General features: G+C 39.6%; 1 protein-coding gene across 1 annotated transcript in view; it reads left to right on the top strand.

Moving 5' to 3' along the window:
• Nucleotides 1-4,270: 4,270 nt before the first annotated feature.
• The window catches only part of fgf13a (fibroblast growth factor 13a), a 72,192-nt gene continuing 64,036 nt past the window's right edge, over nucleotides 4,271-12,426 (top strand). The window contains exon 1 of the mRNA XM_020923454.2: nucleotides 4,271-4,378. Coding sequence (XP_020779113.2) covers nucleotides 4,330-4,378 — 49 coding nt within the window. The 5' untranslated portion in view covers nucleotides 4,271-4,329. The remainder of the gene's footprint in view (nucleotides 4,379-12,426) is intronic.

Raw genomic sequence — 12,426 nt, 5'->3', positions numbered from 1 at the left:
TTACTATGTTGTTGCTACATTTAATAATATCTAAGTACAAGTAAGTAGTTTTATTTCTCTTTCCAGTATCACATTATTAGGATTAATGTCATTGGTGAAATATAGTTCCAGGAGTGTGAGCCTGGGGGTAAAGGGTACTTGTTTAGCAAGGACCCAGTGTAGGGAGGGGCCTTCCTAATGTCTGAAAACAAACCCACTGAGATGGTTTGTACTCAGGGCTCAGAATTCCGTGCTACCCCCTTGGTCTGGTTCTGTGCGTGATCCTGCAGTTGTGCTGTCGGCTGTGAGATGTGCACCCAGCCTTCATGACAATTGTAAGTGTATGGCTCCTGGTCAGAGGAGGCTTCTTTGAATGTCATTAGCTTCAACAGCACTGCTCATACAGAAATCATGTCTCTTTTTGATGATTTGTACATTTTTACTAGAATTGAGACAGCTTTACAGTATTCAGTGTGCCTAATGAAGACTTCATAATCAGAGGATGTGACATCTGTCAGCCGCAATGACACATGTAGATCATACAGCCTGACTTTGTGATTTAATAGATAACAAAATGTTATGTGATGCAGGGCCAAGTCGATTAGGTGCTGTATTACAAGCACACATGACAGAAATACAGCCACACCTCTGGACCATGACCCCTCTGGTATAAATAACCATATGACCCCTGCATGACCTCTACCTCCTAGGTCAGTGTGCAGAGCTCCATTCTGAGGTGATGAGATGAATGTCCAAGTTTAACAGTCTGGTGTTGACGAAATCCATCACTTTTATGAGCAGCCACTGAAGCTACAACCACATCCAAACACAACTCATGCCTCAACAACACACTGGTCTTTCATTTATGTCAAGTCCTTTTTTTTTTTACCACAACTCTATTACTTAAGTACTTTATTATATGGTCCATTTGTCATGGATGTTGTACATGTACTTTCCTTGACACAACAAAACATATATAATTAAGGGCCCATATTATGCCTTTCGATCTATGTTATACTGTTGTTTCCTCATCAAAAACATAGCTGGAGTTGTGTTTTGTTTCATTCTCGCACATTTAACACACACACAAACCCTGCATATTTAGGCTGATTTCTTCTCTCAAACAGAAAACACTATATTCCACCTTGTGATGTCATGTTGTAATTTGGTTGATTTAATCTCTGGAATTGGCAATCTTTACAGAGCACAATATAAAAGCTAGCCATAGCTTGAAAACTCACAAAGTGGAACAGAGCATTTTGAGCGTGGAGATGTAGACAAACAAAAAAGGATTATTCAAACATATGTGAATGAAACAAAACACAACTCCAGCTATGTTTTTGAAGTGGGAACGACATTCTAACATTGCTTAAAGCTTACAAGATTTTGTGTAATATAGGACCTTTAAATCACTTGTTATTTATGTTTTAATTTGTTTAAAAAAGTTATTTTTAATTGAAATTCATTTTCATTTAAAATACACATACTTCTATACTTTTCCATTCCTTTGGTTTAATCGCTCATTGTCTTCTTCCTGGCTTGAGATGGGCACAAACTGGACTAGACTGGATGTTTCATCTGCAGTTTCTATTTTTAAAAACAATAAGTCTCAAACCTTGACCGTGGATATGAGCTGGAGGGTGGAGATTGATCTAAAAGACAAGTATTCTTTGTGAATGGGGTATTTGAGTTATAAATCCATAAATCAAGACATAAAGTTAATCAGTAGTGTTTGCTTTGTTTTGTGGCTTGGAAACAGTCCAAATTTTTCAATGTCAGATGTGATGAGTCCCCAGTGTCTTTCCATGTTGGGGCCGGTCAGTGCTTCAGGTGATGGTGTATTTTTTGGGCTGAAAACTCCTGTGTTCAGCAGACAGCATGGAGATGACTGTGTCTGTGCAGCTCTAAACCAACTGCTGGGCAAACGTGGCAGACTAAAGTGGGCTACTGTCCTGCTACAAAGGTCAAAGGGCACCACAGGCCACAGACACAATATGAACACAGCTCACTGACATTTAAACTGTTTTAACCCTTGCTAGCACTCACACTCAAAAACAATGACCAATGTTTACCAATTCACATATTATATTTCTAATTAGTTAAAAGTCGTACATGAATACAATGTAGTATTCAACCAGCACACATAAAATACAATCACACAAGAAAAATATAGAAAAGACAATTTCATAGGCATCAGTCCTATCTTGCAACCAAGTGAATTCTGTGACCTGACTTTAATTGGAAATGATTGATTTCTTATCTCTGAATGATAAAGACTTAATATTACTATTAAGTCTATTAGTTTATAGGAAGTGTTTCAGATAGTTTCAGCAGAAGTAGTTAATACTTTAAGACACTTTTATGTCAAAATATTTTCTGTAAAGATGTTTCACCTTTGCCCTCCCCCTGTGTGACCTCTGACCCCAGAGCATAGTGGTCATCTTTCTGTTCTATTGATTTTCTCTCATTCATTCTACACTTATGCTAATATATCAGACTTAAAAATACCCTTTCACTCCACAGCATGTCTTATTGAGCAGTCATACCTCATGATTTAAATAATAAGTCAATAAATCAACTAAATGTATTTTGGAACAGTTTTAGGTGCTTGTCAGTGAGATTGAGTTGCCCTAATATAAAGGCAGTAAGTACATAGTGATACCAACAACATAATACACCAAGATTCATTTAAAAAGGCTTTACATAACTTGGGTTGAATTGATTTAGATAATGAGACATCAATTATTATTTTTTTTATTCTTGGAATCAGTATATTTTTACTCTTCAAAGCAGTTATACTCAAGAAGACACAGTGTGCTTTAAACATCTCAGGGAAGATCTGAGCAGGTCAAGAAAGTTTAAAGGGGGTCCTGTTTCTGCTAAAAATAGAAAGCTTATAGATCCAGTAACCATCAGCCCCCAGGTCTGTTCTCCCCAGTGCCACAGAGAGCAAGAGCTACGGGAGATGTGACATAAGCCCCAAGGAGAGCAGACTGGCTGGACACTTCATTGAAAGACTGTCGAAGAAGTACAGTTATAGAGGAGAGGCAGACTGCAAATTGGATCAAACAAGTTTTCTTATCAACTTTCAAGAGCAAGCTTCAGCTTTTAAAGGTAAAAAATATGTTATTTTTGTCTAATGAAAAAATTTTAGGGTCTAGCAAATCTATATTTAATTAAAGCTGGTGTCAGTCAATCTGGAACCCAATCTGTGAAAGCTGTCATTGTATTGAGAAGCTCGTCACCTTCACAAAAGTTGTGTGGAAAGCAGATTTAGTGGCTTTTCTGTGCTCAAAAACTTATGTAAAAACTATGTTGTTAAAAATATCAGCCTGTTGTGTGAATCACAGAAATACATTATTTGTTTAAATGAACTGCATAACTGTTTACACGAGTTAGTTATTATTATTAGTTATTAATATTGGTTATACAATGTTACTGAGAGTCGTTAGCTTGTCTTCATTCCCACGTCCATCCATCATTATCATCATGCAGATAATGAGCACTAAAATCCAAACGCAATAGAGATAGTGTGCGCGTGCATCTCCAAACTCCATAGACAAGTCCAATACTAACTACATACTCAAACCCCTCTCTCACAGCGCGCAAGGAGCTCTTTCCCCCGTCGACTCCGAACCACAATGTACTGGAGTCAAACAACAAGCATCCGCGTGGCGGAGTGAATGTGACGCCGTGACTGGGGGCGCTCTCACGTCGTATCCTGTTGATTCCGCTCACCGTGCGTGCGTTTACAGAAGCACAGCCACTGTAGGGTAGCCTCAGACGAGGGGATTCACTGGATGGCATTTCACGCACGGTTTGTTTGTAGATAGCACTTTAGCTGTTGATTTTGTATCGAGCTCGTGTGCCTAAAAACAAAGAGCCCTAGCTGAGGTTTTCGTGGTTTTCTTTGAAAAGAGAAGGTCGTTATTTTGTTCTGTTCAGAATAACTAGATTAATGGTGGAAACAGCTCCTTTCATCAATGTGCATTGATGTAGCGGGAACCGCGGAGGAGATAAGGTAAGAAGATATGATTCGGGGGTAATCTGTGCGTTTAGGTGTTTTGACCATTGTGAGATTTTTGTTGTGTGGTGTGGGATTTCGGACGACATCATCACATATCACTGCTGGGCAATTATACGCAACTTGTGACCAGAGGTCCTCATGCGCTATTGTCTCCCACTGATCCCACTACAGAGCAGAATGTCATAGTAACGCCGCGCTTTTTCTTACAGAGACCTTATCTCAGCACCGGGAATCTCTGGGAAGGATTTCATTGAGGACGGTGGGCTCTTAAAAGGATATCGATTCTTGTCTAAACCGGGACTTACACATCCAAACTGGGATCTATGAGCGGCAAAGTGGCGAAGCCTAAAGAAGACAAGGATGCTTCCAAGGGTAAGAGGAAAATCCTTCCTTCTGCATCAGTAGAAGTAGGACTGTATTAGGTTTTATTTACCACATCTCCATCATTCATTTTGCATGGCACCGGAGAGATGACTGAAATAACCAAGCAGCAACAGAGAGAGCATCCCCAGCACGATGCATGTGAACTGCTGCTGTTTGAGACATGAGCAGGTGCTATTGTAGGCCTATGCGCTGCACCATGTGTTGCCTTAGATCACATACATAAACAGCCACACAAATCAAACAAAAGAGTAGGTAAATATTTGTTTTGTATTCAGAGCCAAACGACGCTAGTGAACATTTTTTGAATCGTCGCTGTGTTTCTTTTGCGCATTCAGCGAAAAAAAAACCTTGCTCCTTCTCGAAGCCCCCGTTTATGGCTCATGGCGTCAGAAGCAGCCTTTTAGCCTCAGAACAGGGAAGTCAAGGAAGTAAACTGCCTTTGCATTGCCATGGAGACAGAGCGGAGACGGGGTTGCCAGAGAAACGTGGCGGGACTAATCAGTCCAGGGATGAGCACGACACTTTACGCACTGCCACACACGTTACTGCACCTTTTGTCTCACTCTGCTTTTTCCTTTTAACAAAAAGAAAAAAAGAAAAGAAAAAATCTAGCTCTAAATTCATTTTCATTAATTGCAGCATTAATCTTTTGTTTATTGTTAGTAGTCTAGTTTAAGTCAAGTGAATCATAAACACATTAATATTCAATTATGCTGTTAGAAACTTAATATTTGCCTGGTCATTTTCTCCATTAGGTCTTCTCACTGTCAGGTCTGTGTCAAAGGAGCTCAAGAGAAATCCAAAAACAAACTCAGTGGTTTATTTTGGCAGTGCTGTTAGAACTGATTTAATAAGGTGTGTTAAATAAGTCTGTGGTCTACAACCATAAGAAAGTTAATATAGGAGACTGATTAGGAAATGCATAATTTATTACTATCCTGCTTATTATTAGTTATTTTCTTAATGAATAGTCTTTGATCAGAAAAACAAAGTATCCACACAGAATGTGTGTTCTTAGATTAAGATGGCATGTGTGCAGTCGTGCTGACATAAGAATACCCAGGGGAAGAGATGTGAACATTAACCTCTGCTTATCTCTATCTACCTCTAGAAATCAATGGCATTTGTTGAATGACTCCTTTAAGCCTTTAGGCAGCACAATCTCAAAAACAATCAAATACTTTCAATGAATGCCAGAAACAAAGCCCTTGATGGGGCATCCTGCAGCGAGGGTCAGTAGGTGGCATTGGCCCCTGCCTCATACCTGGATGGCACCAGGCTAAACCTGGAGCGGGTGTGCCAGTGCTGGTGAGCACATGCCCAACCAATGATTCGGGGAAACAATCCATTAAAGACATAGCCATCTGTTCACTCCTCTGTCTTTTCCTGTGGGCTCAGGGCCAACCAAAGCTCGCGCCTCACACCTGATTTGTTAAAATCTGCACTTATGTTATGCACATATTCAAGTAGGATTATATTGAGTTATCCTGTCTCTATACAAATATATTGTGTGTTTTAAAACAAAACAAATCAGTTAAGAATTTGAATAAAGAGTGTGTTTTATCACCCCAAAAGTTCTCCTTATGCAAGCAGAAGACTAAAATAGGTGGGTGTTTCCTTGTTCTTGGGGAGCCTGAGTTCAGAGACAGATTGTCCTTGCTTTTGCTTACTCAGGATACTCCTTCCTGTAGTGTGCATGTGGGACAGACGGTGCAGAGCAGGCACAGGTTGGGCACTGGTTGGGCACATGTTAGACACAGGGCATACACTGGGCTATAGGTGCTGTTATAAACATTTTAGCTGCAGCTGTATAGCATATATGGGATGAGGTGGAATCAGCAAACTGTGAATCACACAGCAATGCAACAGGCAGAAATTTCCTGTTTGTAACATGTTGTATCATGTAATACAATTTGTTTTAGTTTATTACTAAACAGTAATCCAATATGTGAAACAAATTTGTTTCATTGTATAGTATGTTCAACAACACACTAATCATTTACCTGAAACCTAGTTCAGCAATATTTGTTACTTTTATATGACTTGATTTTGACATATCTAAATCAGACAGTCCAGAGCCTTGTGTTTTCTGTGTTACATTTTTGTTAATAGTATATTCCCATTTAGGTTACCCCAAATATTATACCCTCAGACATTATTGCATATTTCAATCTTTGTCTCAGTTAGTCTTATGGTGTTCCTTTCACTTTAACTTACTGATCATTCTCCTTTTGTCCGTATTTCCTTCTCTGCATTAGACCTTCACTTTTTACCATTTGGAAAGAATAAGACCTGATTTACATTTTTATACTGCTGAATATGGCTTTTATATTGCTACGTTATGGCACTTTGGTGATGGTGCATTTCTGCAGTCAACAAGTTCTTAAGCGGCGCTGTTGGTGTGCGCGTGTCTTTGATATACTCCTCCCCTGGTATCCCTCCCCAGTGTCAGTCTGTGGATTCATGCCTGTCTAACATTGCAGCTCTGAGTGCAGCAGAACGCATAACTCTTGAATATTCAGCGCAGATCAGTGTTCTGAGGTAGGCCACAACACTTGAATCAATACATACCAAGAAAAGGAGTTTAGCCTGTGTCATTAATCACAGTATAGACAGATCTGTACACCATTCCCTGACACCTCGACTACACAGGCTGCACATCATTTACTACATGAAAATCTGAATATATCTGTGCATTTTATTTAAATAAGTTTAATGATCACTATTGCCTATAAATAAACATTACATTACTAAAGGCATAGATATGTCATGTGATATATCATTTGACTTGTAAATAAACATGCTGGAGTGAGTTAAATAGTTAAAAAGTACTTCATTTTGTTATTTCAGTATTCAGTAGGTACTGCATGTTGCTTAATACAGTGGTTATGTAAAGCCCGGTGTTTGTGTGTGAGTGTTTTTTAGTGCTGAGACGATGATTGGCATTCAGTGGCAGCTCAGCTCATGTGAACACTGATACTTTACACCAATACATGCTGGACACCATCTGCTACAAGAGGTCATCACACCGAGGTCTTCACTTTCTAGAGCCAGAGACTTCAATCACACTATTTGCACTTTATATATGGGACTGAACATAGCACATAGAATGTTTTTCCATTTAAAACTGAATCTGCCAGTTAGTGCAAGTAAATTAAATAGGTTTATTTTGTATGATACATTTACCTAGCCTGATTCATCAGATGGTTTTACTTCATGGAAACCGTCTGACCTCACAGCATTAGGATTCGTTTATTCGATGGTAGGCGAGTACTTTTTTTATTTAACCAATCGCTGCTATTTGGTCATGATGTATGTAATGCGCCAAATCCTGTAGGAAGAAGAGCAACAGTGTCTTTCCCCTTGATAAAATTCACCAAACATTCTCTCTGTTTCGATCTCGGGAATCATTGCCAACACAGAATGCATGGGCTCGTCTACATCCATCTCGACTTGTGCTGTACCACAAAAGGGACCCATACAGACACTTGAGTTTGACGTTATAGCTTCACAGCTCTTCACTGACTAGCTGGTGCAGGGTCTTCAACTTCCGGGGTTCTTGCAAACTGTCTAGTGTATTTCGATTCCTGACCAAGTTGCTGGAGAGATGTGAAATTGAATGAAGGCACTAGGTGGCATCAGCCTGACTAACGTTTACCTGCCTGAAGTGTAAATATTGATTTTTATTTAGTCACCAGATACTGGAAAAAAAAGATGCAGCATAACCTTTCCTGTGGATAGATGGCTACTGTTTTTCTGAAATGTTGCTGAGTATGGCATTAATGCATGTATCTTGCCTTTGTTGCACTATGGGTCTTGCCTGGAAGTGCCAATTGCTTATATCCATGTGGAGAGATATGTTTAATTAATGCCATACTATGGAACATTTTAGCTTCACTGTGTGCCATCGGACCGTTTGAGAAGTCTCCCTCTTTTTGGACCACTGCACTGGAGTACACTTTCACACAGTGTCTACTCGGCCCCTCTCCCTGCTCATGTTTGGATAGTTCTCGGTTGGCTGTCGGCTTGGGTTTCCACACCACACAGAGCCTCTCTGATGGGCGAGCTCCCGGGTTGGGCTCAGTTTGAGATAATTGATGTTGCCGCTAGTCAAGGCACGCTGCTTTAAAGAGGTTAATGGGTGTCCTCAGATGACCCCACCTAAGTGACGTTCTAAAATGTTAAAAGACTTCCAGATGAAATGGCAGATATTATCCGGTAAAGCTCCAAACACCTGACAGCTCTGTTGCATTAGTCAGCCGAAGCCAGTAATCCTCACAGCAGCATGTCTTTTGAGGTAAAGCCTTTTTGAGTGCTGCCCTTCTGCTCCCGCGGGACAGCGTGTGGTCAGGAACTACCAACACACATAACACTGAAGAAGAATATCCCATCTGCAGTCCATCATGTATTTCATGTACTGTACACAAATAGATGTAAACTCATTATTTTGCAGTTTCCTCTTGATGGTAGCCTATTAAAACCAGTTAATAATCATGGATTAGTCTGATCGATTTGTTGTTGTATTTCTCAGTTGAAGATCCCTGTATTGAAAAGTATCATCAGCTGTAATCCTGATAAATTTCAAATTTAAATTTAAAGGTGGATTGTGCAACTTTTCTGGTGAAAGGTCTGTCACCTGCTCGTCTCTATGGAGATGTTGTTGCTTTGTCTAGAATGCTTCACAGTGGAGATTAAACCTCTCTATCTCAGTGGAGACAACTACAAGTAATATTACAGGTCAGATCTGTGGAGAGGCAACCCTATTCACAGAGAGAATTATTGTAATTTTGAGCAATAGAAACACCTGTATTTAATAAAAGTAGTAATAGATGTGTTTAATGTCATACCATGGAACATTCCAGGCAAAGCAATAACATATCCATGGGGACAAGCAGGTGGCGGACCCTCCACTAGAAGTTACACAGTGCACCTTTAAGTCTACCTCATGTAAATAATCAAAGGGAAATTTTTTCTCTATAGTGTTTTTCCACGGTTGCACATGAGAAAATAATACTTTCTCTATGGTGATCAAATAATCGCATTTCCATGCCTGGATTTTCTCATCAGAATAATGGCTCAGATCTGAAAAAGGCCGTTAGTGTAGGTGTGGGATTATGTGGTACCTGTGTATTAAATGTGGCTTATGGCATTTTACTCTCACAGATGAAACTCCCCAGTTAATCCATCTTAAGATAATACCCCATAATTGTTGAAAGTGTGTTAGACTGCTCTAGTAGGACATGTAGTGATTAGAGCGTTTGCCCCTGAACCTGAAAGTTGATCATTTTAAATTCTGACCTGTAAACACTGTTATTGTGTCCTTGGGCAAGACCCAAGGGTCATACAGAGGCAAGTGCATTTTTCAAGGTTTAGCAAAAGCCACAGCTTTCATCACTGCTGAGAAGCTACACAGATGTGGGGAGTACAGGGCACTGACTGTAGTGTAAAATGACCCTGTGCTAGGGGTCTGGGGCAGGCCTGTGTTCAGTGGCACTTTATGTGATATGTAGAGCTCTTAAAATCATGTAGGGCAGAAAGGATTTTACAACATGATTTATATGATGTCACGCCCAAGAATCATAACCCCTGAACTTGGCACTGAGCAAGATTGTACAAGTGACTATTAAACACAGTTAAAACATTTCTGATGGATACTAATGTGCAGTTTTGAGATCATTTTCTTCTTGGGTTGATCTTAAATGTCAGACTATTTTCCGTCTTATTTTATTGGAAGTTTCATCCGAATTTGGAGTGTATGTGGTATGTTCGTTATGTGTGGGAATTTATTATTTATGTTTATACATTTGCAATCAGCATGTAGAAATTGTAACTATTTTAATTGTTTTAAATGTTTGAAGAAAAGGCTACTGACACAAATCTAATAGTGAATATATTAGGTTAAAGTCATCCACATGTTTCCATAAAGGGCACACAATGACTTTATAAGAGCAATCACCATCACTTAGGTCTGTCATGATAAAGAATTTTGAAACGTGATGTATATCTACAGAGATATACTGCGATAAAGAATAATACTGAAACTATTTTATGTCACTAACAATAACAATAATGCAAGATACTCCCAGTAAATCATTTTTAAACAGTATCATTACAAAGCCTGAGCTGCAGCAAGTAATAACAGAATGAACTAATAATCAGCCATAGAAGTTATTCAACCCTGTACAGCTCAAATCTCATTGTATAACAACCAAAATACCCCAGTTCTCCCCACTTTTACAAAAAAAAAAAAAATAAGATATATAAATATTGAGCCCCAAAATATATTATCCCAGCTTTCATATATACTGAACGATAAGTTTATATAGTATTTGTCATGACAGGCCTACCATCATGGTCATTTTGTTTAAACTCTCATTTACAGGATCAAAATTATAGTAATGGTAATTATGGCACAGTTTCTAATGGGCATATGGAATTTTTCAGCTTGCACTCCTTAATTTACCTGGTTTTGTAAATACATCCCATAGTTGAGAAAACGGTTGTGGTAAGTGTTTGAACAATGATACATTCACACAAACATCTTCAGAAAAACATTCAAGAATAAAATCTTAGGTTGGTGCATTGACTGTGTTCACACAAGGGTGTATAGCTTGATATTAGGGCTTTGAGGTGTTTGACAGAGTAAGCTTTTCCAGTCTCCTCTCATTAATTAAGACCTGGACTGACCCCAGTACCTTCAAGCAGCTGCAGCACTCTCCCAAGGTTAATACTATTGACCCTATTGATCTCTTAGACACTCACTGGAAATAGCCATTATTGGGATGTATCTATGACCAGGGCCTTTGGGTAAATGCCAGTGCATGAAGGAATTTGAATAAGTGAGATTTACTTTAGAAGTGACTGAAAGGGCAAAGCATCATGGGAAATAACAGAAAGAAGGAGACATGAGTTATTTACTGAAGCAATTATCATGGACCTGCAACTGTATCTTCTAGGGGTTAATTATTGTGTCAAATGAAAGTTTAGTTATTACAATGAACATGTAATCAAATGAATTTAAAAAAGCACTGTTATTTTTTTCAGGATGCCTTTTTCATTTATTCAGACTAACTTAGGACTCACTGGGCCCAATCTTGCTCCCATTCTTAGCACTTAGCACAAGTGTGGGGCGTGGAACTTTAAACCGGAGGTATGCAGTGCCTGAATATCAGGTGGAGCAGAGCAGACTGAGGGCGTGGTGTGGGGCATTCAGTGATTTGCCAGAATCATAAAAATAAATATCAAAGGAGTCTGCTGAAAAACAGCATGTAACATTCTCAATACAGGGCTTCTTTTATTTGGAAATATATTACAATGATAAATGCTTAACATTCATAACATATTCGTGTGCTGTGCGGGAGCTGTCCGGATGCCTTCCCATAGCAGAGCACAGCACCTCCCTCAGCTCATGCTCCCTCAGCATTGCTCTATAGTTTGGCTTTGTACAAAATCTGCTTGTTCATATGAGGCCATTTACAGCAATGTCCTAAAGTGTGTTTTCTTACCCTGTCTGCGGTCCTAATGCAACAATGTCGATTTCCTCACGTTCTCACGGCCGGACTCTGACAGAGATCAGCGCATGCATCACTGACAGCTCGGGGCTGTGACAGTGGAGCAGATGCACGTCTTATATATGTGTGCAAAACGGCAACATCAGAAACATTTATATGATAATAAACGTATTCCATAATCCACGAGACATCCACCTGTGTGGGACCAAATGCAGTGGACCCGAGAGACGAGAATGTGAGTGGTCAGCAGGAACAGCAGTAGACATTTGTACCTCAGGTGAGTCTGTAGTAGCGAACTGCGGGAGCGCATTTTATACAAAAATATAAAAGGTTGATGTGTGCGCGGTGCATGGGCTTACAGTGGTGAGCGTGCATGAGAGGAGTGCACGTGCACGTGGAGTGTTCGTAACACAAACCCAGTCAGTTCTGTCATGGCCCATACAAAATTCTATAGTCCTGGTGTCTCTGCTGGTGTGTACTTGCATTGTGGGGCTCCGGAGTTTTGTTTTATTGTACTCATGTATA

This window comes from Boleophthalmus pectinirostris, unplaced genomic scaffold (genome assembly GCF_026225935.1).
Source record: "Boleophthalmus pectinirostris isolate CB_2022bp ecotype Guang Dong unplaced genomic scaffold, ASM2622593v1 HiC_scaffold_23, whole genome shotgun sequence".
NCBI lineage: Eukaryota > Metazoa > Chordata > Actinopteri > Gobiiformes > Gobiidae > Boleophthalmus > Boleophthalmus pectinirostris.
This window is presented reverse-complemented; position numbering and strand designations above follow the sequence as displayed.